Below are 17600 nucleotides of genomic sequence, written 5' to 3' on the forward strand. Positions count from 1 at the left end.
CATGATAAAGAACATGAAAAATGGATATATTATAACAATCCTAAACGTAAAAAATCGTGAGTAAATCCAGGACAATCGTCGATATCGACTCCAAAACGCAACATCCATGGAAGTAAGACTTTGTTGTACGTTTTATGGGACATGAAATGCGCCGTGTATTATGAATTGCTGAAACCAAATCAAACAATCATTGCTGATAGCGTTATCAACAATTAATCGATTTAAATTATGATTTTTAAATCAGAAACGTCCAATAATAGCTCCAAAAAAAAAACGTAGAATGATTTTGTTGCACGACAATGCTTAACTACACGTTGCAAAAACAGTTAAGACACGTTAGCAGCATTTTAATGGAAAATCTTACCACATACCGTGAATTCATCAGACTATGCTCCTTCGGATTATTACTCATTTCGATCGATGCAGCCGGAGTGATCCCGATTGACCACGTCTCGATTGGACACCACCAATCACAGCGACCGGTGCTTAGGAGCTTTGTAGTCTCAAGCGCTGTGAGTGGCTCGTGTCCAATTGAGCCGTGTCCAACTGGTTGCCACCCGATGCAGCCTTGCTGACCAGCACTTCAAAACATATGATGAAATAAAAAAAATGGATCGATGAATGGATTGCTTCGAAAGACGAACACTTTTTTATAGCGAAATCCACTTATTGCTAAAAAAGTGGGAAAATAGCGGTGGAAAATATTTTGAATATAATATCTTCCTAAAAAATAAACGTGTTTTTTGACAAAAAAAATCCCTCAAAACTAACCGGAATACCTAATAAATATGTCTAACTTTTTATATAACAATTATAAAAAGATATAGCTAGTTTCCAAAATGCCATCCAAAAAAGTCTGCTCAAAATCCTTAATGTCATCCAGTAAGCTAATATTTACAAAGAGATTTCGTTTACCTGATTTATCGAGTCTTTTTCTTCAAAAAATAAAAAAGTCGCTTTATGTTATTAACTGCAACAAAATAATTTTCTTAAATATTATATAGAAAAATTTAACTTCTAAATATGTGCATATCACACATATTGTTATCCCGTATGTGCATAACAATATAAATATATTTAATGTGAAACGATGTCACATCTCTTGATAACCTGACGATACTTTATCCAAACTCAAAGTTCAACGTGGCATTTTATACAAAAAAAAAATAGGAACTCATGAATTGATTGAAAGAATATATGATGTAAAACATAAACCTCAGATAAGTCGACTACTTTTGAAAGTCAAATATCAAAATATAATGATTTTATTGCGCTACTTTTTCGTAAGAATAATTACATCTCGAAATTTATATAACTTAAAATAAAAAAATAAACGATTAAAATTCGAGAAAAATTAAAATTAATGATATCTAAAGTTTCAATACAAAAAAATATACATATAATGTAAAAATAGGGAATGTGGAATAGGCTACTAATATGTAATGGCTTATTTTCTAAACGAAGCATTGCAATCTAGAAACAATCATTGAAAGTTCTTGCAATTGCTAACAAACGTGTCATAACAAGCAATGAGCTCAGTTCGACACAACGTTTTATCACAATAAACATTTATTTCTTTTCGTTGCGTCAGGAGATTCGGCAGCTTTTTCTAAAAAGTATTCTTAAAAACTAAAAGTAAGTTTGTTAATGCTTATATTACACAAACGCTTTTAATAATGTTGCATGAACAATATTATGCAAATAAATTGCGATTTCTAACTTGTTTATTGCTACGGAAAGACTTTGTCATATGACAACATGCAAGTAACGTGAAATATAACGTGGACTCTGTCCACACGTTTCTATTGGACACGTTAATATTGGACACGTATCACATGGACACGTTAATATTGGACACATATCATTTGGACACGTTAATATTGGACACGTATCACTTGGACACGTAAGTATTGGACTAACCCTAATCCTAATTCTAACTTAACCTAGGGTCCTACATCAAAGACAGAGAATGGACTGCGCGGTCCATATCTAAGTAATGTATCAAATGTGGTTGACAATAATGAGAGAGAGGGACCGTGGGAGACGGCCAATCTCCCTCTCATTCTCTCTCCCATTACACCATTGAATGGAAAGAGATAGAAATGACTGCCACGATCCCTCTCTCTCATTTCTATCGACCATTTTGACACACGGATCGCGCAGTCCATTCTCTATGTCTTTGTCCTATATTAACGTATCCAAGTGATATGTGATCAGAATTAACGTGTCCAATATAACATGTCCATTTGCAACGTGTCTAATTGTAACATGTCCAAATAAACCTCTCCCATATCTAGCGACGGTAATTGCCACTTATAAACAACGTACCTAGCGACGGCGGACGCGCGCCTCGCCGCGCGGGGCGGGTACTATCCTGTTGCGCGCTTGCATTTGGCGGTGGGCTGGGTGAATTTGGCTATTTTCATAAGTTAATAAACTCGTTAACTATTGCGACAATTGTAAAATGGTAGAAGACTTTTCTTCTCAGCTTAGTCCATTCTGCCCCTGTGCGAAAGACTTATCACTAATTTCCAAACACCCTGTATAGATGTGCGGTATTAAAAAAACAAGTACACCAGATTTTGTTGTTTTTGTTGCTCTAGGATAATGCAAACTGCGACTTGAATCGTTCTTCTCACTTTCTTGATATAAACCGTACTTAGTATATGTTATGTTCCAACATACACTGGTCTTCACGCCTCACGCGAAATAGACCACTTTTCATTCATTTCTTGACATAAACCTTTCTTCATGTTTTTTTCGATATAGCACCTCCTACAACTCAGGCGTCGATTAAAGCAACTATAACTTTTATGATTAAAACAAATGTATATGTATATACAATAACCTCCATAAGTTTGGGAACACTACGTTTTACAGGAAAGTCATTACATGACAGAGATCTGTACATGTTTTTGGTTTAAATACTTCATAAAACGTCTAAATGACGACAAACATTTATCTAGAACACCTATAAGTTTGTACATGCCGAAAATATGTTGGACAATCATTCGCCGTTGTTCAATTAGCGCGCCGCCGCCGCCACTGTTGAGTGAGGCGCGATGGGTCGTGCTACGAATTCGTGCGGTGCGGCTTCACCGCACATTGGCTTATACGTTTCCTTTTTTAATTCGAAAACTACAGCGAATATCTCAAAATGGTATCAAATTTTTTTGTTCCCCTTGACCCATTCTACGCCCTCAATGCGGTTCCTATCCTATTTCTGAAACACCCTGTATACACAGGTTATTTAATTGTAGTTTTACGGTTTCTATAAAAGTGGTAAATTGTTTGAGTCACAAGTTGATTTCAGACTCCATAAAAATTGTAAAATGACCCCGAAGAATCAGATTCATATGAACTGCATTTTAATCAAAATTCTATATTTTAATAACATGTTATTAAATCTTTAATTGAAAAAAGACGAAATAAAAGTACATAACATACGTACGTTATTTATAACGTATATAAGTTCTTCAAACAAGTGTAAAATTTACCTAAAAACCAATCAGTCCCATGTTTCTTTTCCATTTATATTTCAAAAGAATGACATAAAATTATTTTCTGACGTGCAAAATTACCCCAAAAGTCTCCAGTAACATTTTTTAGAATAGAAGTCAAGTAAAAATATCACTTTTTAGTAATATTAAAAAATTCTAAATATTAAAATTTATGATGTAAATATTTAAGACTCAAAATTTGAAAATCGTGCTTATAATTTCATAAAACTAGTAATAATTATGCCCATTATTGTAGAATTTCATAATATTTCGTCTTTGACTGCATTTACCTTGAACGGCAGAGAAAGGTGAAGCTGGATGATCGTTATTAACTAATTCTGCAGCGCTGGTGGTAATGGTGCTGTAATGATCAGTTTTAGATTCTGTTTTAAGTCCTCGATGAAGATCCAAATCCCAAAGTTGAAGATCTTCTTCACGCACTGACGCGCCCGAATCTGCTTGAAAGCTTGATGAGAATGTATCGCTACTCGACACTTCTGGACTAGATTCTTGAAGATTTTCAATATACTTGTTGCTCCACCTTCTCCGTATTCCCGCGACAGGTATCCGTGGCATTGTCTGCAGCATTTCACCATTCACCACCACTTTTTAACTTTTTCTCTAGATACAATATTTTTGTATTGTCACTGTTTTTATGACCACACCCACAATCAAGAATCGTCTTCGATAATCCACGTGAGAATCATAAAGTAATCATAGATAAATATGATCGATTGTACATGAAATGTCAATGAAGATTTTTTCTTCATGTCCTTCATTAATTGATGAAAGCACAAAAACACAATTTTTTATGCAATATTCTGAGAAGAAAAGAACCGAGATCAACACTGGAAGTCGATCTTACATCCATTTTTCTTTCCACATGTGATGCATTTTTGTATTCCATTTCTCGTAAGGGTAAGAATAAGTTAAGCAAATTTATACGTATTGTGTGTGTGTGTGTGTGTGTGTGTGTGTGTGTGTGTGTGCGCGCGCGCGCGCGTGCTTGCGTGCGTGCACGTGTGTGCGCACACAGAATGGTCCACCTAAAACACTGAAATATATCGAAAACTAAACCCAGATATAGGACAAAATATTTAAAACAAAAATTGTATGGTAAAGGAAGATAAATAATGACAAAATTAATTTTCAAAAAAATCGATTTTTTAGGGTCACCTCCGTTTTTTTTAATGAAATTGCCGTTTTTACATGATAAATATATATAATTATAATTGTTCTAAGTTATTATCCTATAATTATTTTAAATATAAAAGTATTAAGATAACTAATATTAATAATGTTTGAGTTTTTTTATTCTGGCATACACACATTGACATAAAAAATTAAATATCTCATAAATTATTTATTGATTTTTATAATCATATCTGATACTTTCATGCACAGTATAAGATACATCACTTGGTGCAAAGAAAATACATAGTTACTTAAAGAAAATATGTAATTGCATAATGCAATATCGCAAAATATTGTTTTTAATAAGCAACTACGTGTTTACATCGACTAATTCATATCATTATTCTATATAAAGAAATATTAAGGAACAGTTAAAAAATAAATAATTTATGAGGTATTTAATTTTGCATGTCAATATATAAAATATTGTACTATATATGTAAAGTAACTCAAAACTATTTGATTTTTCGATACCCATACCTTAATACTTTTATATACAGAATAATCAGAGAAATCATATTATGTAAAAAAAAATCAGATAATATTTACAATATGATTTTTTTCGAATTTTAGTACTTTTTTCTTGTAATCTTAATAAAAAATCTTTGTTGTGACTTTAACAATGATAATCAACTGGGGGAGATAAAAAAATGTGTAAACTTCCTATATTTTTTAACTATTTATTTCCAATATAACTTTTTGCATCTTCCGACATTACAAATTTGTTATTTTTCAGTTTCCTTCCAGTCTGCCCCACATTCGATGCGTCACAGCATTTGCCTTGCAAGAAATTTTGTAGACATTTTTCTTTACGTCTCTTGGGAGAATGTCTTCTTGCAACACACTCTAAACCTATCCAATTTAATTAAATTAATGAATACTAATTATGTATTAAAATATTTACTAATTCTTTATCTATGTTTATCTATATTGTATACGTTGAAACAAGTTTAGGTAGTGCCCTATAAAGAAAAATCAAATGACAGAAAAGAAAGACTATCCAGCGGCGTATATATCGGAGTTAAACTATTTATTTTCATTTTTTAATCATTAACAATTCATCTAATTGTTTAAATCAAACGTATAAGATCTCAAACGATGCATAAAAGCAAAACACACATGTTAAAAAAAAGTCCTCTAGACCGATTTTTGTGGAAAATACTGTAAGTTGACTTTAAAGTTAATGCAGATAGTGTAATATAAGGGAACTCAAATGTTTAAGCTGTTGGCACGGGTACCCGTTGCAATTGAGTTGAAATTTGACTGGAATTGTTTTTTTATGTGGATTGAGACCATTCTAAAGGATACCGCGAAAAAAATTCGAAAGTTAAAAAAGATGGACCATCCCAATATGTATGTGTGTATGTATGTATGTATGTACATATACATAAGGTATCTCAGCTAAAACAAAACATATATATGTGTGTGTGTGTATATATATATATATATACATATATAAATACGTGTGTTATACGTGTATGTAGTTGACTAAACAAACAGAAAATAGAAAGCGTATAGCAAATAACAAACAAAAGAATTCAAAAATCTAACATCCAAGAATCAAGTTAAAAATCTTTCAAACTTTCTAAACAAAAGACATAAAGACGTAAAGACTGTAAAAATCGAAAGATATAAAAATCTGTATACATTTGTACATAGATTTGTATATCTGTATATTATAATCAATTCCGCTTCGTTCAGAAATTTTATTTAAAAAATGATAAAGACATGATTTCAGAAGAAATATGTAAACAGATTAATATTTTATTAGAGATTGAGTGTGCTTGGTAAAATTAAAAAAAAATAAAGAAATACGTAATAAATTTATTAGATTTGAAATATTTATTAATTTTCTTAGGAGTTTCTTATAGGTTTTTAATTAAAACTTGTAAGTAAAAATAATTATATACTTTTTAATGCACAGAATATTAGTTTGAAAATCTTAAAATTTATGGGAGAGACCTAAATCGGACCCTCCGTGTTCCAAATAGGACCTTTTTAATTTAAATGAATACGATTAAGCAGATTTGCCTGCTATTTATAATGTAAAGTCCTCATAAGACACCGAACATGTGACAGCAGTTTGACAGTTCTCTATCATAACATTCATAGAATAAACGCAATATATATTTTCAACCATTGTGCGAAAATTTTTTTAAAAAAGAAAATTATATCTTGTAAATCATTATTTAAAACAGTACTGGGATTTAGTTGCACATTTCGTCTGATTTTCAGCTAGGTTTCTGCTAATCCCAGCTGATTTAAAAAATTAAAAATTTGAAAGATAATTGATTTAAGATAATTAAAGAGTGTAGAATTAAAAAATTTTTTGTGATCATTTTTGCAGTTTATTGTAAAATTTGTTCCAAAGTTCGAAAGGACCCATGTTCAAATCGGACCTCTTTTTGAGTGTTCAAATTGAACCTACAGTACAGTAGATAACTTACAAGCCTGGCTGTAGTACTAGTGATCAGCCGACCAGATCTGGTCCAAGGAATTAAATCGGTAAAATATCATGAGTTATCAAATTCAGATTAATTGAGTTTTATTGATTTCAATTTTAATAAAAAAATATAAACTGTCAGTAATTTTTTTCTGAATAAAATTTTTATCTTTGTCAAATTACTTGTTTTTATTCAATACTAATAAAAATACATTAAAATATTTAAAAACTCTATCTAAAAGTCCATAATAATAGGAGTATCCGATTTGGAACCACAACAGTTCCAAATCGGACCGGAAAAAGCGTTTTTACATTTTCCATTATAATTCAATACAAGTGAGAGATACGTCAAAATAGTCTCAAGCAAAAAGAGAATTAAATGATCTTTCCAACGGCACCTTCGGTTTTACGATCGAACTTTATTTACACCTTATAGAGCGCAAAAACTGCAAATAGATCCGACTATAACCCCACTCTTCCCTATATATTTATCATTAAAATTAATCATATTCATTTAGCATTAAAATTAACTGAGTTCCATTATACTATTACTTAAAACCGGCAAACACTCTACATATTCTACCTCTGCTTAACTGTCAGTGATAATTCGAAATAACATACACTGAAATTTACGGAAGAACATTTTTTATTTAGGCCGGTTCATAGTCCATCCATTCTTATTGCAAGATCTTAAGTAATGTTTTAAGACGCTAATACGGTTCTATGAGCGGTATTCATAGTCCGTTCTATTTTATGATGTCTTAAGTAATGTCTTAAGATGCTAATACGGCTCTTTGTTTGGTTCATGACATCTTAAAATTGTACTTAAGACAATCATAAATATAAGAATTGACTATAAACACCACCCTGTGATTGGTTTATAATCTCTCAAGACTACTTAAGACGATCTTCAATATAAGGACTGACTATAGATACCAGCCTTAGTGTATGTATATAACGATTAATTTCTCAACAAATTAATATCATAATTATTATACAAATTTTTCTAAAAAAACATGTAAAAGTTTTAAAAAACATGCACATAAGATATGTTAATATATTCAATGTATCATTATCAAATCATTTGAAAATATTTTCAATATATATATATTTAAAATAGTATCTATACGTATATGTATATATATTACGGGAAATTCAATTAATTGGACATTATGCTTAATGACCAGTTAATATAATACATAATCACAATTTGTTTAGTCAAAGTAATTAACAGAAAAGAGTCGATCAAATTTTCCAGTCATTGCAATGAGGAAAATAGCTTGTTTGTATCAACAAGACATGTATGTTTATATAAATTTTTGTTAAACCAAACAGAATTTCTAGTTATTATAACAAGACTTGAGATTTTACAAGTAGAACGGTTGATAGATTATACTACAAAAATTTATTTAATATTTTCCTGTTGGATCCACAAAACTTCTAATTACATTCACTAGATTATTAAATATACACAACATTACCAGAATTCTTCTTAATGTTAACCTTAGCGTACCTTAGCAGGTTCTGTTATTGTGCAAGTCGGCGCGAGACACGAGGGGGGTAAAGGCGAAAATGAACACGTATTGTTTAAATTGTTTTGTGTCATGCGTGTTATTGTAGTATTCTGTAGTGAAACGGAACAATTACTGGATTTGTTGGATCAACTATAATAATAAGTCGTGATACTATCATCCGCCTGAGTAGATGAAAAAATCGAAAAGCGGTTAAGAAGAAGAAATGGAACAAACCCAGGTAGCCAAACCTGCAGAAATAGAGTTTAAGCAGAATCTGCTATATGATTTCTAATGCCAGAAAGGCAACAAATAAACAGAAATTGTTCCGTAAGCACAAAATGTTAGTAGAATGTCAGGCTGGCAGAAGATTTAATCAGAGAATGTTAACAGACTACTTCAACTGATGTCGCATTTTGCTTCCGTTCTGACGACAGCACGTGAATTGACATTCTATGTTAGCAGTTTTGCAGCAGAAACCGAATAGGATCTGCTGATAGATTATGAGAAGTGTTGCCATACTTGGTACTTGGTAATTGTATCAAATATGACACATTTTTAACTATATTGACACTTCATTGTACATTGCAAAAAAACAGTCAACGAAAGAGATAAACCAAAATTTTTTGTATATTTTGACTCAATTTGGTACATTTTTATCATTTAGTTGTACATTTTTCAACAAAATTATAAAGGCTCACCTGTTTCTCCCTACAAAAATAGACAAATTTTAAGATACAATAACTTCGTAAAAAATCATCATATCGAGATGTTTAGGAAAGCATTTTACAGCTTGAAATTTCTACTTTTTAGATCGGTATTTTAGAGAATGGTCTTACTAATATTTTATAAAGTTACACAAACATAAATGAAAATGCATCAAGTCTCAAAATTTTTTACGAAATTTGCGAAACTTTACGGCACGAATTAAAAATTGCACACAAATGCGGTTTACAGCTTTCGAAAAAGTGAATCTTTACCTTTAATTTGCTTTTTTATTAATCTCTATACGATTTTTTTTTATCGAGTCATTCAACATCGAAGCAAAAAAGATCGTTTTTCGAATTGTCGAAAATCACTCCTAAAACGGTTATAAAGAACAAAACGCAATAGTATCTCTTTCGAAAGTAGCAAATTTGAACGAAAATAATTAAATAAAATATAAGAGATTAACAAAAGGACTTATTAACTAATACCTAATTTTATTAATTTATCAAAAAAAGATTAAGTATTTAATAATTAATAAATAATAATAAAACAATAAGAAAAAGGACGACAAAATAAAACTAGATTAAATTTATTTTTGTAAATTATTCATATCAATTAGTTTTATTATCAGTCTTATCTTGCGTTAGTACGATTTAAGAAACTTCATAGATTTTATAAAAAATACCAACTTAATCTTTATAATAATTGCAAATATATATACAATAAATATATGCAAAATAATCTACAATAAAGCTTCTTTTATGGAAGTATACAAATTCAGAATACAACTGTATAAACGTATTATTATATTACATAAATTAGTCAAAACTTAACATCACTTATACTTGATTATTTTTTGTAGAGTTAGCGCGCACAAAACAAGATATAACTTGTTAAATCTTTGTCTTTATTATTTATTTCTCATTTATCTCATACTTTTGTTAGTAAATGTTGCTCATATTAAGTAATAATGTAAAATATTAATGGGATATGATTTAGGTGACCCACATTTAGTAACTCTCCCCTATGTATAAAGAAAATTAAATGATACAATATGTAACATTAAAAAAATATATACCATCTTAAAATGACTTTGTCATAAACTTTCTCTTAACTTTCTTTTATATATTCGCCTATATTCTGATTCCCTTCGAATTCTTTTAATTAATAAAGAAAAACATATTTCTTCACTCCAACGACTTTCCGACATAAATGCATTTAAAATTTAAAATGTGAGATACTTCATGTAGCTTGTTTAGTAAATATACTAAAAAAATAGAGAAAATTTATATAAAAGAATATATTTTGGAGTAACGCAGCATAATTTTAGACATGATGTAACAGCAGAAGTAAATATGATGTTATTTTTCTTGAAAATTGTATAATATACAATATAAAAAAAAATAAATATATATATATATCAAGATCAATATCTTTCTTGGCTCCATTTTTGTATTTATGATTGCTACAGCTTTCTCTCTCCTATAATTTCAATTCCATTTTTCTCTTTATTATGCATTTCTTGTTATAATATATCTTTGCATAAACATTACCTATAAGTATATATTTTATTTGTTTTCTTTATTTTTTTTTATTTGTACCACATCTTGTTTATTATAAACATAAGTTGATTATTATGATTAATTATTATGACACAAAACGAATAAATTCTTTACACACATATACACGCATAAGCACACATATGCATGCATACGTACATAAAAGAAGAGTTATAATTACCTAATGTGTACTATTAAAACACATTTGTAACAAAACACTTTTATATAACAAATAGAAGCATAAATAATAAATGTAATTGTGTGATTGTTGTATATTTTATTTCCTATTTTTATTTTTAATAGTATTTCGAGAAAACGGTTTAAAAATGTATATTCAAATCTACTATTCTATGTTCACTTTTATCATTTCTTTATTTTGTTATTTTTTCACTGTGTGTGTGTTTTTGTTTTACTATATTTTCTTACAAAATAAAGAGTTATATGAAATGAAGAGAATTTCAAATAATAGATATTAAAAAATATAACATACAGATTGATAAAACAGAAAAATTAAGAGTTGGAACAGAGATAATGTAAATTATAAATTTTCGAAATTCTCTCTTATGTAACTACGTGCCAATTAGAACAGAAACGCGAATTAAAACGAAGAAGAGGAAAAAATGTAGATAATAAATTGAATGTTCATTTTTTCCTAAGATATTCAGCTCAGCCTGAAGATCCTAAGCGAAGCAGCTGCTGCTGCATCATCGCGTTGCAGTGAGTATCCACTAGTGGGGGTGTAACACGTTTAACACATGCACGTGTTCTCTCGGCAGACACGCACAGAAGAATGGCTCCGACGCCATCAATGCATCACGACGACACGACTCGTCGTGAGAGAGAGAGAGAGCGCGCGCGCGCGCGCGCGCACGCGAACGACGTATCGCCATTTTATATTATTATTGTCTTTCGTTGTAAAATTTAGCCCACAAAACGATTAGTTAGTCATTAAATGCGATAGGTACGATAGACTTTAAGATCATTCAGATTAATTAATTCTTGGATATGTATGATTTTTGGATTGTTGAAACTCGAGCTATACGTTTCACATTGTTAACTCATTGAATCTATATACCTTCAACGATGCACAAACGCTCACCAAACGATCACATCGATACACAAACACTTCCATGCGATTTTTCGCACTATTATACGCATATCGATTATCCGAAAATCATTAACATTCAATGTCAAAATTGAAAGCCGCAACGAAAGGACGAGCGTCCAAGTTACAACTCCGACGGTTCACCTTCGACTGAGGCCTGAGGCCAGTGGCGGATCGTGTCGTGTGGAGTCGCTTGAGAGTGGAACGGCAGACACAAGAGAGAGCTAGTGGCACCAATAGCAACGATTTGCTGAACCGAAGTGGATTCGTTTTTGGAACTTTCACTGTCAATGCGCGCCTTGTATCGCAGTGTGCTTTATGCCTGAATAAATCTGCGCGCTCATGTGCTTGTAGTAAATTCTGAGTAGTAAAAAAACTTTCACCGCAATAGTATAATATAATAAATTTTTTAATTAGTTCTATTTATTACTTCTTTTTACATTATAGTTCAAAAGAGTATTAGAGAAAAAATGGAGTTACATGAACGTAGTATGAAATTAACATGACTAATTATGAAAGTCCAGAGCTCGGTAAAATAACTGATACAATTTATTTAAAATAAAAAATATAAAATAAATTTCAGAAACTTATTGAAAATATAAAATCGTACGAGTCGGTAAAGTAACTGATACGATATTTTTTATTTGAAATAAAAAATATAAAATAGGTTCCGAGAACTTATTTAAAATATTAAATAAGAAATAGGCCACAAAACAAATAATTTAAAATATAAAATAAGAAATAGGAACACAAAACAAATTATTTAAAATATAAAATAAGAAATAGGACCGGAAAATGCATTTATTTAATTAAAATATAGAATATTTTTATTTAAAATAAGAAAAATAACTTGTCTTTTATTTTAAATAAGTTTTCAAAGGCGATTTCTTATTTTAAATAAGAAATTGATTTCGAAAACTTACTTAAAATATAAAATAAGAAATATGTACAGTGAGTGCAAAAAGTATTCGTACAGAGAAAATATTTTTTTAAAAAACTTCATTTTAAGAAAATGTAAACGTTATTTATTATTTATTATTTTAAACAACTTCTTCTGACCTATTTCTTATTTAATATTTTAAATAAACTTATTTAATGTTTTTTACTTTAAATAAATTGTATCAGTTATGTTATCAATCCGTCAGTAAAAGTGACGGTAAGTAGTTAAATTATAGTCTATTTATGATCAAGTATAACATGTGTGGGGTATATGATCCATGTTTCAATTTTCCACCTGTGGTTAGCGAATGGTTAATACTATTAAATATTAATTATAGGCTATAGTTATAAAAAAACTGATACGTTATACTTATAAATGTATATTCATATATTCAAATAAACAAAAAATCATTAAAATATTTTATATTCACTGTTTGAAATGTTTATTTAAAGTACATATTTCTTATTTTATATTTTAAGTAAATTTTAGAAATCAATTTATTATTTGAAATAAGAAATCGCCTTTGAAAACTTATTTAAAATAAAAGACAAGTTATTTTTCTTATTTTAAATAAAAATTATTCTATATTTTAAATAAAAAATATGCATTTTCAAGTCCTATTTCTTACTTTATATTTTAAATAATTTCTTGTGACCTATTTCTTATTTAATATTTTAAATAAGTTCTCGAAACCTGTTTTATATTTCTATTTCAAATAAGTCGTATCAGTTATTTTACCGATTCGTACAATTTTATATTTTAAATAAGTTCCTGAAACTTATTTTATATTTTTTATTTTAAATAAGTTGTATCAGTTATTTTACCGAGGCTTGCTTGGATCCAATAATCAATCACATACAAGATGATATCTAAAAAAGCAAAATGTCTAATAAAAAAAACTTCCTAGCGATCTGCGGGTAAAAATAATTTACTACATGACCTCATTTACTTGTTACATACTATATTAAATTAACGAGTGAATACGAGATATTTTACATATGCACAGGCGCATATGATGGACGCAAGAACGCATTGCACATGTCGGGATAGAGTTACGAATATGAGGGGTATTAAAACGGGGCTGAGAGCTACTATTTAGCTGGGAACTATCGGGGTGGGTCATGGTCAGAGAAAGGAGGGCAACCCTCGCTATACCCAGGCAAGCCTGGACAAACTGTGCCATATTAACCAGCATTTCAGAAATACTGCATCCGAAATTTCCAATATGTAATATAAGAATGCGACAAAACTGTTTAAATATTTTTATCTATTCAAGAGTACAATGACATTGCTCAACAATTTTTTTCAAGCATAAAAATGAAAATAATTGTTTTCTGTTTTTTGGGTATTGAATATTATTTCATTAAATTAAATATTATTTTATTAAATTATTTATGTCATAATTTTGAAAAATTAGATTAAAATATTGAAAGAAAACAATTTTAGTATATGTATACTTGCACATCATAACAACGATATATATTGGAGAAATTTTATTGTAATCAAATAAGTATGTTTTAGAACTTGTAGTCCTTAAAAGAAATTTGTTGTATCGATGACGATTAAAAAAAATATTTATAACTATACTATAATATACATTCTATCGCATCAAAATTACGACATACATATATGCTATTAGGAATCCATTAAATGTTTTTTAAAATTAAGATCTTTCCAGAACGCTAAATACTAATCTGACGTCAAAGTTAATAAATTCAATTTAAATTGTATAAAAAAGCTCCTATACATAAATTATTTTAAAAATTCGAACATTTATTATGATATATTTATTATATTGATTCCATCATTTCTAATATAAATTCATCTGCAAAAAAAAAACGGTACACTGAAAAATTAGGAAAAATTTACCAAATTTCAATGATCATAACTTGGTGAATAATGAAGATAAAAATATGTTTAAAAATGCAAAATGAAGCTTGAAATGTCCACTTTAAGAATATTTGAATGAGATTTATACTGGGCCGTTATTACCAAAATATCAGATGACAAAGTGAGAAGATGAAAAGTTGAAGGTCCGTGATTGTCATGATGCATGGAGTAAATCAGATATGATAGCCTAATGGGACAAAATACATATGAAAGTAAGAATTTTATCTTTAAAATGCTTTTTTACGGAATTCGATACGAATGAGGTTCAATTCCGATCCGTCAAACTCTACAGTTCATATTGAGATGAATTACAACCATAACTTTTGAGCTAATGACAACAGTACCTTAAATTTGGAATAACTCAGTGAAAAATGATCGTATCGAAGTCCGTAAAAAAACATTTTAAAGATAAAGTTCCATACTTTTACGTGCATTTTGTCCCATTAGGCTGCCATACCTGATTTACGCCATGCATCATGACAATCACGGACCTTCGATTATCAACTTTTCATCTTCTCACTTTGTCATGACATTTTGATAATAATGGCTCAGTATAAATATCATTCAAATATTCTTAAAATGGACACTTTAAACTTCATTTTACATTTTTAAACATATTTTTATCTTCATTATTTACCAAGTTATGATCATTTGAAATTTGATAAATTTTTCCTAATTTTTCAGTGTACTGCTTTTTTTGCGGGTGAGTGTATTACCTTTGACATAAGATTAGTATTCACTAAGAAATCTTCAAGTAAAAATAACATAATTTTAAAAATATTTGATAAATTCTTAATAGCATATGTAAGTCGTAACTTTAACGCAATAGTCTCTATTAGTCGCACAATTATTTTTTTAATCATAATTGATAACACAACAAATTCCTTTTAAAATATGAAATTCTAATAACATTTAACTTCGATTGTAATAAAACATGTCACATATTATAGTGGTTGTAATAGGTATACCAAATACACTAAAATAGCCCCTTTTCCAATTTTAACGACAAATTTCTCAAAATTATTACATTTAGGACAATAATTGGTAAGCGGAAAATCGTATTAGCTCAAAAATTATTAGAAATGCTTCATTCTTGTGCATTTTTTGATTGTTGAACAATATAATTAATTTATAATGTGTTTTACTTGATTCTTATAATCTTTTGTTTTAACTAATATACCATAATCGGAATTTAAATTATAGAGTTTTACTCTGTTTTACGTGTGTGTACAGTGTTCCTCATAAAATATGCTTCCTTTGAACTGTTAATTCTTTAGTTAACTTTAAGTTAATGTTTCTTTTACATAATGTATACTGGTATATAGTCATAAGCAATTAAAAATATATCTGAAAACTAAATTTCATAGAAATAAATGAATTAAAACATTACACTTTCAATTTTTCAAATATATTTTATTTTTTTAAATTTAGTTTAAGGCTTAGTACAAAAATATATAATGTTAAAAATTAGGAAGTAAAAGTACACTAATTTTCGTAAATCATTTTATTTACCTATATTATAATCGTAATATATGTACATAAAATCGTGTATTAAGGCTCCTGAGTAGTCAGTATGCGATTCAAAATCAGTCGGCGGCCTGGCGAAATGTGGCGAAATCGGTAGCCACACACACAAGCACGAGCCCATGTACATGTGCTCTCGGCGCGCCGAAAACGAGCACATGTACATGGACTCATGTTTGTGTGTGTGTGTGTCACAACGCCACGATAAATGGCTGAACTTATAGGCGTGGAAAAGTGACGTTTTGACGACGAAATTTGTGCCGCATGCTATTTCGTTATTATTTGCTTAATTATGAAAATGTGACATATCTCGTACTTATAAAAGTCCTAAAAATGGGCAGAAACTATCGTTATTCTGGAATTTTATATGTAAAAGCGTATATCTTATTCATTTCAACAGCTGTTCGAACCGTGTATTTCTGCCCGAAATTAGGCTCACTTTACCTGCCTTTTACGACCATTTACTGACTATTAAGGGAAAAAAGGAAAGTTTCTGCCCATTTTTACAGGTATTTTAAAGCAATCTCGTCATTTAGATTTATCCAAATTGTCTTTATTTACAAATGGCTTGCAGCATAAATTAACGTGTCATTCCTCGCTTTTGACGTCACGATTCCAACATGGCCGCCGCGACTACTCAGGAGCCTTAAGCAATAAAAAACAGATTTTGTGCCTAGGGGCGGTGAGTTTAGGAGGGCGGTATTTTTTAAAAAGAAGTTCTAAAAGATAATTGTTTTTTGTCAGACGTGAATAATTAAGAAAATTTTCCATCGATCACTAAAGATTTGTTCACGTCGCTCCAATATGCTCCTACTCATTCCAACAAGCGCGTTGGGTAAAAAAAATGTATATATGAAATGAAAACAGAAGGTTAATAGAGTATCTCATCGGTGGTGCAACACTTATACCAGCAATAGCGCAACAGATGTGATGCGTATTTGTGCTAATAAAAGCCAATCCTGATAGTTCTCATTAGCATATATATGAATCATATCCATTTTTGACACTACGATTTTATCGATAGTTTCATAAAATAGATGTAAGCAAAAATGACCATTTTGCTTCAACGTTGAATAACTCAGCGAAAAAAAATCGTAGAGCTTTGTAAAAAAAGCATATTAAAGATAAAGATTCGCTCTTTCGAATGATGTAAATCGCATTTGTGTACAATTTTTAGTCCACTCCGTGGAAATTTCTCTGCAAATTTCGTAAAAAATTTTGAGATC

At 29.8% G+C, this 17600-nt stretch overlaps 1 protein-coding gene across 2 annotated transcripts in view; it reads right to left on the reverse strand.

Moving 5' to 3' along the window:
* Positions 1-17600, reverse strand: part of Ecr (ecdysone receptor) — a 60069-nt gene that overhangs the window by 31939 nt on the left and 10530 nt on the right. Inside the window, exon 1 of one of the 2 annotated variants that reach the window (XM_018521836.1) lies at positions 3791-4321. The exons of the other annotated variant lie outside the window; for it this stretch is intronic. Within the exon in view, the coding sequence (XP_018377338.1) occupies positions 3791-4088 (298 nt within the window). The 5' untranslated portion in view covers positions 4089-4321. Of the gene's footprint in view, positions 1-3790; positions 4322-17600 lie in introns of those variants that run through there. 2 annotated transcript variants of the gene reach the window in all.

The sequence above is a fragment of the Trachymyrmex cornetzi genome, unplaced genomic scaffold (genome assembly GCF_001594075.2).
Source record: "Trachymyrmex cornetzi isolate Tcor2-1 unplaced genomic scaffold, Tcor1.1 scaffold124, whole genome shotgun sequence".
NCBI lineage: Eukaryota > Metazoa > Arthropoda > Insecta > Hymenoptera > Formicidae > Trachymyrmex > Trachymyrmex cornetzi.